General features: G+C 34.6%; 2 protein-coding genes across 3 annotated transcripts; one reads left to right on the top strand and one right to left on the bottom strand.

Annotated features, from left to right (window-relative positions):
- Window positions 1-6,718: 6,718 nt before the first annotated feature.
- On the bottom strand, window positions 6,719-11,654 carry LOC114742215 (DEAD-box ATP-dependent RNA helicase 24-like). Of its 2 annotated transcripts, XM_028930494.1 has the most exons (5): window positions 10,815-11,652; window positions 9,301-10,529; window positions 7,751-7,790; window positions 7,154-7,550; window positions 6,719-7,052 (listed from the first exon to the last, which is right to left on the bottom strand). In XM_028930494.1, the coding sequence occupies exons 1-5, from the start codon at window positions 11,416-11,418 to the stop codon at window positions 7,007-7,009; spliced, it is 2,316 nt and encodes a 771-aa protein (XP_028786327.1). In that variant the 5' UTR covers window positions 11,419-11,652; the 3' UTR covers window positions 6,719-7,006. The 2 variants fall into 2 exon arrangements, 1 of the variants encoding a protein (XP_028786327.1); XR_003739843.1 differs by lacking the exon at window positions 7,751-7,790 and having other exon boundaries at window positions 10,815-11,654.
- A 2,270-nt stretch (window positions 11,655-13,924) lies between these two features.
- Window positions 13,925-14,592, top strand: LOC114742217 (uncharacterized). Its single transcript, XM_028930496.1, has one exon. It carries the CDS (start codon window positions 13,926-13,928, stop codon window positions 14,559-14,561), a length of 636 nt encoding a protein of 211 aa, XP_028786329.1. The 5' UTR covers window position 13,925; the 3' UTR covers window positions 14,562-14,592.
- Window positions 14,593-17,852: the final 3,260 nt, after the last annotated feature.

The following is a 17,852-nucleotide window of genomic DNA, read 5'->3' as shown; positions in this document are numbered from 1 at the left end:
TAGTTTCTTGATAAACATAAATAGATGGAGTTTAGTTTATATTTTAAACTAGAGGAAGTATTTAAATAATCACCTTAAATATTAAATAAATAGTACTCCATCTTACTCTTACGATAAGCTTCAATTCCTTTACATGACTGATTTATGAATAATGAATAAATATTTAAAATTAATTAAAAATAATAAATAAGTTAGAAATATAGTTTTATTTTTAAATATGTTTTTATAATAAATAAAAAAATGATAAAAAAATATATTAAAAAAATGTAACAAGATGGTATGACAAATGAGAGATTATAAATAATTAAGGGTAAAGATAAAAAAAGTGCATTATGTTTACACAAATTCTAAATTAAAGCTTATAGAATAAACTATACCCCTCTTTAAATTTAAAGCTTATAAATCGAACCAGATTTGACATGAAACCAAAATACTATTAAACTTAAGTTTGCGTGTAATTGATACATAGTAACAAAACAGCGTAATTAATTAATATAATTTAAAAGTAATTTGTAAGCAGTTTTAAAGGTCTTTTTTTTTCATGAGACTTACTATTCCGTCTCGAATGCTTCCCATAAAGTCAGCTCATATACCCACGCACATCCATATAATACCAATAATATTTAGTTTTTGGGGCTGCCGACACACCTTTGACGGCGGGGAAATGGGCCCTCGCGGGATGAATTTATGTAATGTAATTATAACTCCGTAGGTTCTTTCCCGTTTAAGATTATCTGATTTGATTTCCCTTTCTTCGTATTCCTTTGTTACTTTTCTTGATTTAATTTATTGATTTGTAGTGAAACCTAGAAACCTTCAAGACGTCTCGATAGACCCATGCGTGAGATCTCAACGTGGCCGCCTTAATTGGGTTTTCCAATAATATTCTTTTTGTTTGTCGAAGGGTTTTCCAATAATATGTTATTAGCAGCTAACATTTTTTTTTTAAATGACGGGATACCTACCTGATCTAGCCAAATCGTTTACAGAAAATTTGTTTATTTTTCTGTGGCTTTACACTCAAAAAATATTAAAATTTAGAATAGCCTGATTTATAATTCCCATTTTGAAATTTTTTTTTTCCTGAATTCCCATTTTGAAAATACACATTGTCTAAGGCTGAACATTATAATATTAGATAGATGGAAGGTGACTGTAAATTTAGGAAGGGAATCTTATGAAACGAGGGGTTGTAAAGTTTTCTGATTTGTGACAAGACTGTAATAATTATAAGAATGGATTCGAGTCCTTAAAAACTACGCACGCAGAAACTAAAAATTTTCCGGCATAATTGGTGTTTAAGATATTGGGGATGAAAAGGAAATTATATATTTTTGAAAAAACAGCCTAATATTGAATGGATTCTATTATGATAATATCATAAATCAAATAATTAAATGTAAAAGAAATGCGGAAAGTGCAAGATCAATGTGCTTTTCCAAATCGCACCATCATCCAACTTATACTTCTATTTATAAATTTTAGGCAACAATAAACACACACGCTACCATTTTTATTAGAGTAAAATACTCTAACCTCTATCACGTTTTATTCTAATTATATGAACTTTTTATTTCTATTTTGAAAACATATATCTAGGTCCAAACCATTAAATCCGTTAATAATATTTTAAAAGATGCTTTTGTAATTAAAATTTATGTTAAGATACTTTTTATTTATTAATTTACTCTTCATTATACTAAAATCCATAAATTTTGGCTAAAAATATTTTAAAAAGTTTGAGATTTTTTTCTGTACCTTGATTTTTTTTATTTTTACAAATAGTTATTTATTTTATGTTTTTATCAAATTGGGACAGTAAATTAAGTAATTTACTTAATATAAACATAAAAAATTGAATAAAAATTTAATTAGTTTTTTACATAAATATACGATCCATCAAATAAGTTATAAATGTTTGTAACAAACTTTTTAAAAATTATAAATTATAAATTTAAATTATTTATATAATTTCCCAAGCTCATATAATTCATATTATATCATCAAGAAAATAAACATCTAAAATATTTTCCATCCATTTAAAATAAACCTAAATAAGTTTTTAATATTCCATGAAGAATTAAAAGTATATAATTCTATAATATAATAAAATTAATAAATTTTATAACATATTAAATATTTTGAAAATATATGTACTATGATTATTTTTTGTTGTATCAAAAATTATTTTTTATAGACATTGATGTTTAAATAACATTTATGTTAAGGGGGAGGTATTTTAATCAAAATAAAAATTTAAAAGTCAAACTTGATAGTCAACTGGCTGTTGGAATGATGGAAATGAAATGTTAAACATATAAAGAATATCTGGGTAACATATATTTTGATTTTTAGGGAGACCTATGTACATTTTCAAAATAGAAAGAATGTTTATGTGATTTAGGTAAAATAGATAGATGGTCAATGTATTTTGCCTTTTTTATTATTCATTATTTTTAACTAATTAAAAAAAGACTCATTTGTTTATATCATTTATGATTTTAAAACCAGTCAGCCAATCAGACATTAACATGATTTTTTTTTTCTCGCCCCATTATTTGTTTACATGTCACCGTTATATATGACTTTATTCACAATATAATTCAATAGTTGAGACTTGATTGAAAATTAGTTATCATGAATATAAATAAATAGACTAAGATTCTATAGACACTGCTAAATTAGCTTGATTACTGGTGAGCTTCGGCTCACTTTTAGGGTGTGTTTGGATGAAACCAAACCGTGGTTTGGAAAAGTGATTCTGGAGAATAGATTCTGGGAAGAATAGATTCTGGAAAGAATAGATTTTATGAAAAAGTGATTTTGAGAAGTGAGAGTGTTTGGATAGTTGTTATCAGAAGCACTTTTTATATATACAAATTACTAAAAAAAGACATAAGTTAATATGATAATTACAGAAAAATAGATTTTATGATATATTTTAATTTGAAGGAATAAAATTGTTAATAATATATTTTTTATTAACATAATTAATAATACATAAGATAATACAAATAATAAATAATTAATATGTATATATATTTATAAAATATAAGATTAAATATGTTTATAAAAAAAATAACAAGATACATATCCTATAGGCTCTCACACTCTCCCTTTTTTCTCCAAAAGCAAAAAAATTTTGCTTTTTCCAAAACCATGATTTTGGCCCAAAACCATGGTTTTGGTTTTTGGGTGGGCGTTTGGGTGATTTATTCCCCACAAACCATGGTTTGGGGTGTCACCCAAACACAACCTTAATGTGCGTGGGCGGCCACATGGGAATATGTGTATATGTTGGTATAAGTTCTTGTTAAGAAATAATTTTTATTCTAAGTAGAAGATACTAATTTATTTTGCCTATTGTATTTATCATTTTCTTAATTAATTCATCTAATTACTACTTCCAATCCTTAATATAAGACCCTGTTTAACTTTTATGTTGGTCCTAAATATAAGACCCAAATCTATTTTGTCTATCATATTTACTCAATTTTTTTCAAGATAATCCTTCTACTAATTATAGTTTTAGCCAATATACTTAATCAGTAAGGATATTTTAGGAAAGACAACACTTATTTATTACAAATAACTAACTTAACTTTTTTCTTTAATTTTTCCAAACTAGTCAACTGGCTCTTATAATTAGGACCGGAAGTAGTAATATACAATGTTATGGGGATTATTTTAAAAACATTAATGATTAAGTAATTTGTTTAATTTTCTTAACATGTTTAAATAATTAGATAAATAATTTAAATAAATTTCTATGATATAGGTGTATATTGTGGTATATTTTGTTTAAGTAATTTGTTGTATATTTTGTTTTGAGGGCGAAGATAGATTCCCATGATGTAGCAGTTCTATTCGCCATAGTATGTACAGTGATAAAAGTCATTCAAAAGTCTGGAGTTTCAAAGATCGACAGAATAACAAACTGACTGAAAAGTAGGATGTTATTTGCGTTATTATTAGGTTTTGATTTGATTTCTGAATAATAGACAAGTGGAGGTGGGGGCAGTCAACTCAGCAATAAAATTGGCAATTGAGGACCTCTCCGGAATACTGAGAGAAGGTCCCGGATGCCACGGAAGATATTCTGAGCTCCTTCTCCCAAAGTCCCTTCTCTGTTAACCAAAAAATAAAAAAATCCCGAAAGTAAAGTGAAATGAACTAAAAGTTGAAGATTTAATTGAATTATGTTGCTAGAAATGCTGTCTAAAATTAGCCGAAACAATAAATATATATAAAAAAAATCATTTTTGTCAAAATTACCCTCATTTATGTGGGAAAATATGTGTAAGAATTAAAAACAATAAATTGACTGATACGGGTAATTAAATGAAATAAAATGAGAAACCAACAAGCAAAATTTGAAAAAAATGAAATTAGATGGCTAATGTTAGTCCATTGAAATGAAATTATATAAACCAACTGTTCAAATGTTCTGGCCACACATATAATAAAGAAAAATGAAATTAGATAGCTAATGTTAGTCCATTGATGGTTAATACAAAGGAAAATCATAAAATAGACATACTCTGTAAAAATTAAACGGCCGAATAGCAATTTTCTAATAATTAATTCTATTAATTTTTTTTACATATTTTAAAATTAGTTAATTAAATTTAATATTGAAGGCAGGAGGTGGCATGACTCAAACTGTTTGAGATGTGTTGGTGTAATGTTTTCGAAGATCAGCTCGTAGAGTCTACAACCATTTAAGTGCGTGTTGAATGTTAGCGTAGAAAACGCCTTTACCAACACGGAATCATTCCTGTCCATGTGGGGCCAGCTTACTCCCTTTCTCGGCCGACCTAACTAACTAACCGTCTAGGTAACGAACCACAGATTGTCGGTGAATATGGATAAGGCGAAGAGGAGCCAAAACTAAGAAAACTTATTTGAGGGGACAGTTTTTTTTTTTGGGGGGGGGGTGCGATCGCGTGTCTTAGTTTTATCAGCTTGAGTAGTTATTTGAGTGAGTGGGGGCCATGAGGATTTCTTTTAATGGGCTTTAAAATTCTTTAAACAGCGACGATGAGGCCCATTTTCTTTCCTTCTTGTAAACATCAATAACAACCAACGAACAATCAACTTTGAAAATAACTTCCACCTTGAACAATGACAAAGAGTGATTTTTTTCCCCTTTCTCATCTATAGCTAAATTCATACATGACTAATGTATAGTATAATACTCTATATCTTACCATCTATAGCATAAACACAACAACCTACAATATAAAATATTTAATCCGATGTTTCTTGGCCCAGAAAAAATCCAATGTTTTGCGCGGTGACGTGCCCCAGAGAATACCCTTTTTCCAGTCCTACCATTACTATGCCACCGTCCATGCCCTCTGCGCTCGCCCAAATAAATACTGGACAGTGAGAGGTCCTCCCCAAAAAAAAAAAAAGGAAAAGGAAGAAGAAGAAGAAGAAAAACGGATTCTGGAAATTTCCGCGCCGAAAGCCCAGAGCAACAGCCTTGTATCACACGAAATAATAATTGTTCTGCAAATATCTAAACATTCTATGTGCTGCAAATTTACATATTCTCATTGGAATGCCACTAGATATGGTCACCGACTCGGTTGGACTCTCGAACTATCTGGCTACACCCTGACTTGGTAGCTACGAAACTTAAGCCATAAGCTTTTACATCGTTCAAATTACAAATTTGCCAACAATCAAATTTTGAATTTGAATTTGAATTCTCTCTCTACTCCCCCCTTCTTTGTACTTAATTCACCGATTCATTTAATTATTCATTTCATTTAACATGCATGTGTTTGTTATGATCATTTGTGTTTTTTTTAATTAAAAAATTTATTTTCCAACTATCTATGCTTCTTTATTCTGTAATTTAATACCGATAGTTTTCTTTTCATTATTATTATTGAAGTTGGTCCGTATCAGGCAAATGCAAGTTAGGAGGTTTATTTTTGAACTTTTAAAGTTGAAAGAATTGTTGCCAACAGAAACCTCAGGAGAATTTTGTGTTTGTGTATTTATAATTAATTTAAACACACTCCCACACAAAAACGCGCTAGTGACGATGAGGGTAAGACTGCAATTAAGATAGCTGGCCGTGAACGAAATTTGTATATTTGAATGGTTTTGAGGAAGTTTATTGCAGACAAGACCTGACGTTTGTGGAGGAGGGATGTTGGGGACCAGGGTCCAAGAAATCAAAACGAGTGCCTTGGATGAAGCGTTTAAGTGGAAGCGCTCTTCGCCGATTCCTGGATAAGACCTTCATTGACCCACAAGGATGGATTGCAAAACTTCCTGTGAAGCCTTCCTAATCGCTTCATTTTTTAGGAAAAAGTCCAATGACGACTTTTATTTTCTTCAATATTGAGCGCGTACTTTCTGATATTAATAAATTTACAAACTCTCCTTTACAACCATTTTTGAAATTGGAGTGATCATTTAAGTTCTCATACCCGACAGTGATCGACGCTGTGTAGTGTGTACCCGCGGGCGGCCTGGTTTAAAAGTGCGCGAAGTTGCGTCAGGAGTCCTTTTGAATCAAAGTAGCAGGACAACCTTGTGCCAATGTCGGAGAGACTACCTCGTAAGCCATAAAATTTTTCATTTTCGACACAAATTTGATGTCAATTACTGAACATTATCAGACTCTCCGCCAAAGTAAAAATTCTAATATCTAAACCGTCTTGTATGAATTAGATAAGAATATTACACAAGTCGAGAGTTTAAAAATATTTTGTTGTGCTCAAAGATTCATATATACTAGCAATTTTGTAGTAAAACGTAAATTTAGCAGACGAAGTATTTTTCCTAATTTCAATTTCGATATCACGAGTTGCCAACTATTGAAATCCTGATCTATTTTCACTTGCACAAATTTTACAACAAGCTCGTCACGAATAATTTTAAAGTATAAAATTAGTAACACAAACAAATCATAGAAGGACGTGACCTAGACTATAGAGACATTCACATGTGAGACACTGGGGGAGTCCTTGAATGGTAGCATATACTATCTGTCCCACCCAGAAGGCCGCCTCCTTTCTCTAGGCTTGGAACTGCAGCAAAAGAAAAACAAGAACTTTATCAGCAAACCCATTGTCCTCCAAATGAAAATTAGCTTGTAATTCAACAAAGCAAGTTCAGATCAGAAAGCAACCTCTCGTTATTCCTCTGACGAGCACCAACTCCAGAGTTGTGACTACTAGCATTTACAGCCGAAGTTGCGGGTCTGGATGCAGCAGGAGTCTGATTAGTGTTTAAATCACCGCCAATCGACCCACCAGATACAAAGCCAGGGAGGGCCGGTCTCTTGTTAGCAGGCATACTTGTACTGCTACTGTAGGATTGGTTTTGAGAGTTTGATGAAGCAGCAACAAAGTTGCTCCTAAATTGTGCCATCATCCCTGTCCGCAGTGAGTTTACAGCGGCAGATCGACTTGCTGTGCTTGGGGAAGGGTTATTGGACTCTGGAGTGTATCCAATGCCCAAGCCATAATCCACTCCACGCACACCCCTACCGCCACCCCCTCCCCTCCCTTTACTTTTCCTCCCACCTGCCCAAAACATGGTAATAACTACTCAGTATACAAATTGGCAAAACCAGTAGTTCTACTGCTCTGACGCTTGGAGGGGAAAAAAAACAGAGGGTGCAGCTTATAACAGGCGCATAAAATGTTTACTGCCACATGAAATTGTTCTTGAGCAAACCATCATTATCATGTAAAGCATAATAAAGCATCTTATAAAGTCATACCTCCTTTTCTTGCATCACGTTTGGACCTGAATCTCCCGTCCTAATGATTTTCAGGATAAACATCATTAACTAATTCAAGACCAAATTTCAAATCTAAAGCTTTTAGCATTTTAAATGAATCAAATTGACCATAAAAAAGGTGCCAAGACAATTAGTATTATTAGGACGTGATAAAATAATGTGGATAAAACATACAAGTAATGGTTCACAAATAACTTAAATTTCTTCCATTCTTTCACAACCTTTAAAAAATTAAATAATTAATATTGACATTGCTTGGTGTGGAATATTTTGTAGGAAGAAGTAGAAGCCCATATATAACTGTACCCATGGGAAAAATCAAGGGATATATTTTCTTTGGGCGTCAATAATGTCTGCGAAAAAGCAAGAATGTTTTGTTTGTTATCACACAGAGATGGTAAGGAAAAAAAAACAAAAGCATATCACCCAAAAAAAAAAAAGCAAAAAATTGTTTGCACGCTAATAGGCAACTATTCACATCCATTCAAGATCAAAATATAATATAAAGGTCACCACACAATGGAAATCCCTTGAATTTCTCCAAAAATCCCACCATGGCATGATGGTATGGCAGTCATGCGGCAGCATTGACAACAGCACTCCATGGTACATTGAAAAGAAGGGAACAGTATAGCACCAGGGCACAAAATGCTTTTTTTAAAACATCCAAACACCAAATCCGAACAGCATCCAAATTGACAACCATGCACATCAAGTCACCAACATGCACAAGCCAATCATAATAGGTACACGATTGCAAATAGTATACTTAAGATTAATGAACAGCTTGTGAAACAAGACTAAGTGATACGCTTCTTCCAAAATCCATACACTCTCCATAATCTTATACTTCCCAAGTCTTGCCAAACTGTTCCTCCTGCTTGCCAAACCGCATGGCTTCATTTAGAAAGTTCAATAACTCAACACACTTCGACAAAGCTAACCCTCCCAAAAACCTTTCAGTTTTCAATAATACTTGCGCAAATGCAATAAGAAGCATTACGCTTTACACCTACATCTGAAACCATTAAAATAGTCCAGCCTCAAATGCAACAGGCCTATTGATACGTCAAGTCACAGTTGTGGCATCTTTACCCTGGTTCCTCAACACCTATTATAACTGGCATTACACCCAGTCCAGGATAAAGTCAAGAAAACTGCACAAATCAATCATGACAATTTGTTGCACTCAAAGGTTGTATTATCATACATACAAGAAATGGCAGATCATGAACAGGATAATCAAACAACAACAACAACAACAAGTTTTATCCCACTAGGTGAGGTCAGCTACATGAATCGCATGACACCAATGTGCTCTATCATAAACAGGATAATCAAAATGCTACCAAAAACAAAAGCAAACCAATCTCTAACCCAGAGATAAAGGAGTCTACAAAACCTACAATAATAAGAACCACAACATATATTTAAGCAGGACGGCCTGCAAGCATGGGGTCCGTACATAGAGGTTAACGGAAATTAGTACAAAATAAGCAGCAAATAATATTATCAACGAGAAAAATTACCTTCATAGCAAGATCCATCAACTCCATGGACACATTCTGACCAGCTGCTACTAAGCTATTAACCAGCTCACCAGCAAAACGTGCTTCTTTATGAGTTATAAGAGTGTATGCAACCCCATCTTTGTCACCAGCACGACCTGTTCTGCCAATGCGATGTACATGCATATCCATATCTTTTGCAATATCAAAGTTTACCACTGACTTAATTGATTTGATGTCAAGACCACGAGCAGCAACATCAGTCGCAATAAGAACATGGTAGGCACCAGATTTAAACTTCTGTAAGATATCCATTCGAGAAGCTTGATCTTTATCACCATGCAGAGCTGCCACTTTAAAAGCTCTTTGTGCCAGTTGTGATTCAATTTCATCAACAGTGGCCTTTTTGGAAGCAAATACTAAGACATCGCCTTCATCAATCATTCCAGGCAGCTTCTCAAGAAGCCAAGGCAATTTCTCTGTATCAGAAGAAATCACTTGAACCACTTGAGTAATGTCTTCATTTGCCATTCCAACCTCCCCAACTGTCACTCTAACAGGATCACTAAGAATTTCCCTGGCCAACTTCTCAACTTTACGGGGCATTGTTGCAGAAAAAAGTAAAGTTTGACGATCAGGCCTGATCTGACCAACGATGGACCTTACCTGTGGCTCAAATCCAAGGTCAAACATCCGATCAGCTTCATCAAGCACCAAGTAAGTTGCTCTCATCATTGTAAGTGCCTTCATTTTCAGCATGTCTATCAATCTGCCAGGAGTAGCGACAACTATCTCACAGCCTGCCTTGAGTTCTTTGAACTGATCTAGTTTTGACATTCCACCATAGACAGCAGAGACACGTAACCCATGCGATTTTGCAAATTTCTTCGCCTCCAAGTATATCTGATGCGCCAGTTCTCTAGTGGGAGCACAGATTACTCCTATTGGACCTTCTTCCTTCTGGAGTTCAGGCTGATCCATGATATGCACAATCATAGGAAGGACAAAGGCAGCAGTTTTACCAGAACCAGTTTTTGCTATACCAATTATATCTCGGCCAGAGAGCACAACTGGTAAAGCCTGGCACTGAATTGATGTTGGCTTCTCATAGCCTTGCTTCTTTATGACATTTATAAGTTGTGAAGAGAAACCGCAGTCTTCAAATGTCTTAATTGGCTTCGGAACATCAAAACCCGATACACGAATGGCCAAACTCTTCCTGTAGTCAGCAACATCTTGCTCGCTCATACCTAGAGTAAGTTAACAACACGATCATCAGCAATATGACAGAATCAATAATTGTAATCAAGCCAAGCTATACTTTATTCCAAAAGCGTCCGTGAAGTCAATAACTTAACTGGCGTAAATGGAGGGAAAAAAATTTCAAGAGTCGGCTTTTAAATCCCAGGCGAAAAGTGACATAAAGAAATTCAATTCAAGGAGGACAACGAACGATATGTGCGAGCAAATTTAAGGAGCTACCTCAAATTCAATCATGAGTTTTGGCTACTCCAAAGTAAGTGCTGTGCCATTACCTGATATTGAAGGTGTCTCCTCGTAAAAATCCTTGTTAAAGGGCTCGTACTCAATGGAACTGTGGTCCAGAGCAGGAATAGGCTCAATTTTCTTCTTCTCGACAAGAATGGGGTTGTCGTCGGAGTCATAATCTATCATTCCCGCGTCTACAGCTTTCGCGGCCGCATAAACCTCTTCATCGGAGTCATACCCAGCGTGCAGAGCATCGGACGCCAGAGTCAGCCCTACGTCCTTCTTCGCCCTCAAGAAACTCTCCATCGGGTCGTCCTCATCGTCATCTCTATACCTGTCCTCTGCCTTCTCTTTCGGCTGCGGAGGCGGCGCGGCTCTCATTTCCTCGTGAATCCCTTCCATGAAAGCATCAAGGGGATCAATATCGTCGCTGTTGCCATCGTTCTTGCTGTCATTGCCATTGTTTCCGTCTTTGGGAGCATCATTATCGTCATATTCGATGTTGTCAAGGTCAGTATCCTCGAAATTGTCATGCCCGTGACGTGATGAAGGAGGAACATACAGCCGCTGAGGAGCTTGAGATCTCTCGAAATTATATGTCGATTGGCGGTTGATGCCAAAGCCTTCGAATCCGAACTTCCGCTTCGACATGTCTAAATATCGCAGTGTATTCAACACCTGCTCGTGCAAACAGATATGACAAACCCTAGCTAAGCTTGGAGGCAGCTGGAAGAACTCGTACAGACATAGGGGAATATAGAATCTGAGGCAACCGCTTCAACAAGACCGGGGTTTGGCGTACAGTGAAAGGATACGCTTACGCCTTAAATTTTCGCCACCGCGGCGGCCGACTACAGCAAAGGGGCAAGCTGCCGATCGACGGTGGATCGAGGTTGGTGTTGTTTTTTGGGTAGGCGGCTGTATTAGAACTCGGACAGAGAGTCAAATTTTTGGGCTTGAGCCCAGTATTTCTATAGTCGGTGATCCAATAAGAGAGCCCGTTTGATCCCCCAGTTATGAAGGTTTTTAGGGCAATGGTAGTGATAGACACTAATATCTACGGCATAAATTAAATTTGAATAGTCTAAATTTAATATTAGTTATTTTATATTTTTTAATAATTTTATTTAAATAAAATAAAATATTTGTATAATTGGCATTACGATAAAAAGTGAATTTATTATTTAAAATCGAAAGTTAAAAATTTTGAATTAAAATTGTTTAAGTTGATTTTTTTGTTAGGTATAGGTACTCTTATATTGGACGCAATCTTATTTGAAGTACTGTAGAGTATTGAAAGTCAACCATCAAGCAGGGTGAGATGTGAGGAAATTTCTTAATATAAGACCCTATTTGACTTTTATTTTTATCCTAAATATAAGACCCCAATCCATATTGTCTCTCATATTTACTCAATTTTTTTTCAAAATAGTCCTTATAGTAATTACTCCTCCGGTCCTAATTATAAGACCCAATTGACTTATTTGAGGAGATTAAGGAAGTAAGTTAAATTGATTATTTATAATAAATAAGTATTGTTATTCCTAAAATATCCTTGCTAATTAAGTATATTGGCTAAAACTATCATTATTAGAAGGATTATCTTGGGAAAAAATGCATAAATATAAGAGAGAAAATGGATTGGGTCTTATAATTAGGACCAAATAAAAAGTCAAATTGGGTCTTATAATAAGGACCGGAGGAGTATAATTCTAGTCAATACACTTGATTAGTAAAGATATTTTAGGAAAGACAACACCTATTTAGGACAAGTAACTAACTTAACTTACTTCTTTAATCTCCTCAAATTAATCAACTGACTCTTATAATTAGGATTAGAGGTAGTATTATGTACCCAGAGCCTAAAGCAGAGAAGGAAAGAAAAGCTTTTACTGTGTGAAGGGAAGAATGAATGAAGACGTTATACTCCTCCGGTCCTTAATATAAGACCCATTTAACTAATTTGATTAGATTAAGGAAGTTAGGTAAGTTAGTTAATTATAAGAAAAGTGACACATTTTTCCTAAAATACCATAGCCATCTTTCTTAATACCCCTCCTCTCTCTTATACTTAATTATGGTTGAAGGAGTATCTATAGGGGTAATTTAGAGAAAATTGATAAATATGAGGAATGGGTCTTATATTTAGAACCAAAACTAACTCAAGAATTGGATCCTATATTAAAGACCGGAGGAGTATCAAATATCAAAGTGGAAAAAGGGTTTAAATTTAAAGTGCTGTTGTTCTCATATCCTGCCACCGATCTCCCCCGTTGCAGTGTCCGCCATCTGCTAGCAAGGGGCAATCGGGCATTTCCTTATTTTCATTTTTTTAAATTACAAAAATACATTTATTTAGCTGGCATATCAAATGAAATCCGAACGGTCAGTGGCTAGTGGCTACCCTGCATTCATTTCTTATAAGCATCTTTACGAGTTCTTTTTCGCTTTTGCTGGATACAGTAAAAAAGAAGAGGAGGAAGAAGCGGTGGTAACTGGGTCAGCCAGTGTTTTCAATCACGAACACTTTTATCAAACAATAAATGATTTCAAAATAGATATTGCAATTTACATGATGTCCCCGTGGAACGTAACAGCTCTGGGGCTGGCCCGTGTTTTCCTGTATCTGCTTTGCTTGTCCAGGGCCTTCTGCCATGTTTGTTGTCTAGTGGATATCGTATTGGTTCGGCCTGTATGAAGGACGCCGAAAATAGCAAAACGTCTGGGGAATATTTTAAATTCTAAAATGCAATTGGAAGAATTACAAGCCTAAAAAAAATAATTATTAAAAGATCTAACAATTTAAATAGTTTATAATGACAGTTTTAAAGTAAATAATAATATCTAAGACTTATTCTGTAATTTTTTTTCCCGAGTTCTCACTATAATTCTCTCTTATTAATTTGACCACGTCAAGACCTCAGTTTCCGAAAATTTTGGTGAAATTTCACGAGAATGAAAACCATGGCCAACATACAAACCACACACCCGGAAAAGAAAGTGCTAAATTTATAACAGAGAAACAAGAGTCAGACACTATTTTCAGTAAAACACAGCACAGATCCACCTGCCCATATAAAAGCAGAGGAGCAGCGGGCTTTTCCAACCTTTGTCTCTGCTCTTGAACCCGCCCTCTTCGAATAAAAGAGATAGAGACAATGGAGTTTAATAAAAAAATTATCCTCGTGGTTCCCCTCATCTGTTGCTCGCTCCTTTCGGGCATCGACGCCGTTCCCTCATATCGCGTCAAACTGCTCGAAGAGCCTCCGTCGGCAGCCCCAGCTCCGTCTCCCTCCGACGACCTCGGAGGCAACACAGCGGCGTCACACAACGCTCAGCTGACAGCTCTGTGCAGTGACGCAGAGTCTCCACCTCTGTGCGTGAACACCATCGCGCCATTCATCCAAGGCGCGCTTGACCCCGTGGTGGCCGTGAAGGTCGAAATGGGGGCGACCATGAACATCACTACAAAGGTCTCTGAGACAATCAAGGCTTTGCAAGCCAAACCAGATATCACGAAAGACGAAAAGGCGTCACTGGACATATGCGCAGACCAGTACTCATCGATTGTGGATACTATAAATGATTGTTTGGATTCCGTCAAGCAGAACGACGTGTACGATGCCTGGATGAAGTTCTCGTCGGTGCTGTCGTACCAACAGGCATGTGAAGATGCTTTTAAGGAGGGTGGGGGTTCCATTCCCTTCCCGGAGGATTCGAAGACTCTGTTCCAGTTGGGCGGTAATTGCTTGGCCATCCTCATGCATCTATCTGGCGAAACCTCGACTTATTAATAAGGAGCGAGCCTGCGTTATATGCTCGGGACTTGGACAGTTCAATGAGTCCTTTTAGTTATTATTATGCACTCCTCTGTGTTGCTATTGTTTCTTGCCGTCGTGCTATGTTTATTGTTGCGGAAGACGCAATGCATCGGTTTTTATCGCGGACTATATAATTCACCGTTTCATGGTTGAAGCTTCCTTTTCTTTTTTCCAGGAAGAAAAACTCCAGTTTTCACTTCTCACGAGCAAGCAGTGGAACCTCAAATCGAAGTATTGTAGTGAAACCGCAATGAAATCTTTTTCTTTCTCTCTCCCTCTCTCTCTGTTTTTTTTTTTTTTTTTGCCAACGAAACCGCAATGAAATCTAATTATACACTTCACGTTTCGTTGAATGATCAAATATTATTTTTATTTTTTAAAATTTAAAATATGTTTGGATTATAATATTGCACGTGGCATCAGTCTCAATAGTTAAGCATTTATATTCCATTAAGCTACTCCTCTAAACCTCAAAATTTTCACAGAGATCATGTCCCGACGTCTCTTGAATCTTAGAATTAGACTTTCAATGTTAAATTGGCGGGTTAGCAACATGCTATGCTTAACACTCCATTAGCTTTAAAATGCACAGAGGAACAAAATGCGATTATAGAAGCATCCGCTGGACTGGCTAGCAATTGCCTATATTGAAGAAAACCTATATAAAGTTATTTATATTATTAGGTCAAGTTTTTCAATAATATTCTGTGTCTTTTTTTATTTATGTTATGTGGATTTACAATTAAATACTATTAAATATTAATATTTTAAAAATACAATACACAATTATGTGTGATTTGATAACCTGTCACGATAAATATAATACATGATATTTCAATATACAAAAGATCGAGTGCCTCAAAATGTAGTTAATATGTCTAAACATAAAATATAATTTTTATGGAGGGGTGTATTATTCATAAGTTTGTAATTTGTCATCAAATATTTTCATAAGCGTATAATTGATACAGGGTTTATGACTGTAAAAAAAAAGAAAAAAGACAACGTATTCCATGTATTTTCTTTTGTGTGTGCGCTTTTTCAATTTCGATGCACACATTTCATGAATTTTTAACATATCAATTAATTTCAAGGTGTTGTGCTGATTTTTGACTAATCAAAATTAAACCAGGTGTTCATATAAAACCCTTTCAACGACTTTTTTTTTACGGGACAATTCCCTTAAAAAATATTTCTAAAATTTCAAAATTTTAAATTATGAATGAATACAAAAATATGTTATCATTTGTTTTTCAAATATTTTCAATTATTATTAAAGTATAATAAACAAAATTGATTTGAAATTTTAAATTTTAAATATTTTTTGGGGATTATTCCTTTTTTCATTCACGAATCATGAATTAAGGACCTTCTGGAGATAAAAGACCATCCATTTTAATGAATGTTAGTGTTTGAATCAATACTATATATAGTTTTTAATATAAGAACTAATTTGACTTTTAATTTGATTTTAAATATAAAATCTCACCATATTTTGTCTTTTTTGTTTATCCATTTTTTAAAGAGAATCCTTACATTAGTTGTACCTGCTAAATATTTCATCAAGTGGTAGTTTTAGATAATACGCTTGATTAATACCGATATTTTAAAAAAGATAATACCTATTTATTATAAATAAACCAACATAACAAATTTTTTTAATTTACTTAAATTAGTCAATAGACTTTTATATTAAGGATTTAGGGTAGTAACAAATATGACGAGCCACATGATAAAGGCCTTTTTTTCCCTCAAAAAATCGTATGAAATCAAAATAATTTAAGGAAGATTGTGCTCTAAATAAATTTCTCAGCTGACTAAAATCTGAAGAAACATTAATTAACAGGAAAAATATCGTAGAAATAAAATTAATTTGGAAGGCAAAGCTAATTTAGAATAGCAGGAATGTTGAGAGCTTTCGTATCATGAGCTCAAGGGTTTACATTTTATCCACATATTTTGCAGAAATAGTTTTCACTGTCGATAAAAATGCCCAGCAAAATTATTATTTTCCAATCAATAGCTAAATAAATAGACAGAAATCGTGTCAAGCTGTCAGTACTACTTCCGGTTCTAATTATAAGAATCAGTTGACTAATTTGAGGAGATTAAAAAAATAAGTTGAGTTAGTTATTTGTCCTAAATAGGTGTTGTCTTTCTAAAATATTCTTACTAATCAAGTGTATTGACTAGAACTATTATTGTTAGAAGAGTTACTTTGGAAAAAAGTGTATAGATATGAGAGACAAAATGAATTGAGGTCTTATATTTAAAATTAAAATAAAAATCAAATAAGATTTTATATTAAGAACCCAAGATAATATTATTATCTGGCAACGTGTCCGAAGTGTTGAGGAAGAAGTAAAAACATCGAAATTCCAAAATGACCAAATTTCAGGCCTAAAAAAAAATAGAGTGTTATAAAAAGAAGATAACTACAAAAAATTTAATGGCAAATAAAGAGTTATTATTCATACCTGAGAACTTGTCAGTTATTCAGTTATTATTTAAAATTTTATATTATCTCCAATTTTAATTATAAGATATTGTTTATTAAACGAGGTCTGATTAGGATAAAAATAATAATAATAATTATTATTTTTGGACTTAATTGCAATCTCCAAAAAAAGATAACAGTGAAATGGCACGTCACCCATCGGGCGTTCCAGGGTTTTCACTTTCCGGGGTACCGATTCGCCGCTCTGTAGGGTTTTAAGGATGTGACACGTGTCCCAAGAGCTGAACAAATGAGAGAAGATAATGTACGACAAGGTGCGCAATTCCTTAACTTGCGCCAAAACTTGCAGCGAGACCGTGTGTAGAAGGCGAGGGAAAGTAAAAGGAAAGAGTGGCGGGAGAGAGAGGGGGAAATAGATAGACAGAGAAAGAGGAACGAGTTAGGATCGGCGAGCGAGCCCGAGTCGAGTTGGGTGACCCCATCCAACAAAAAATGGTGAACAAAATCATTAGTCATCTCTCGCTTCCAACCAGCGCCACGCCCTTTCTCTCTCATATATTCTCGTTTTTTGTGGTCAAATTGCTCCAACCCTAAACCCCAAATCCAATTCTACCTCACATCTCGTCTCGCCATTCCTTTTCCTGTCTCTACCACCACCTACGCGAATCCATCATATTTCTCATACGCAGCACAGGCACTTGCTTCAGAATTGGCTGTTTCGAGCCATATTCCCTTTTCGTCGTCTTCTTTATTGCTAAGGTTTTCAATTTTGATCTTCGAGGGACAGTCTGTTTCTGGAATTTATT

The sequence above is a fragment of the Neltuma alba genome, unplaced genomic scaffold, assembly GCF_004799145.2.
Source record: "Neltuma alba isolate B1F8T4 unplaced genomic scaffold, ASM479914v2 tig00003684_pilon, whole genome shotgun sequence".
Classification (NCBI taxonomy): domain Eukaryota; kingdom Viridiplantae; phylum Streptophyta; class Magnoliopsida; order Fabales; family Fabaceae; genus Neltuma; species Neltuma alba.
This window is presented reverse-complemented; position numbering and strand designations above follow the sequence as displayed.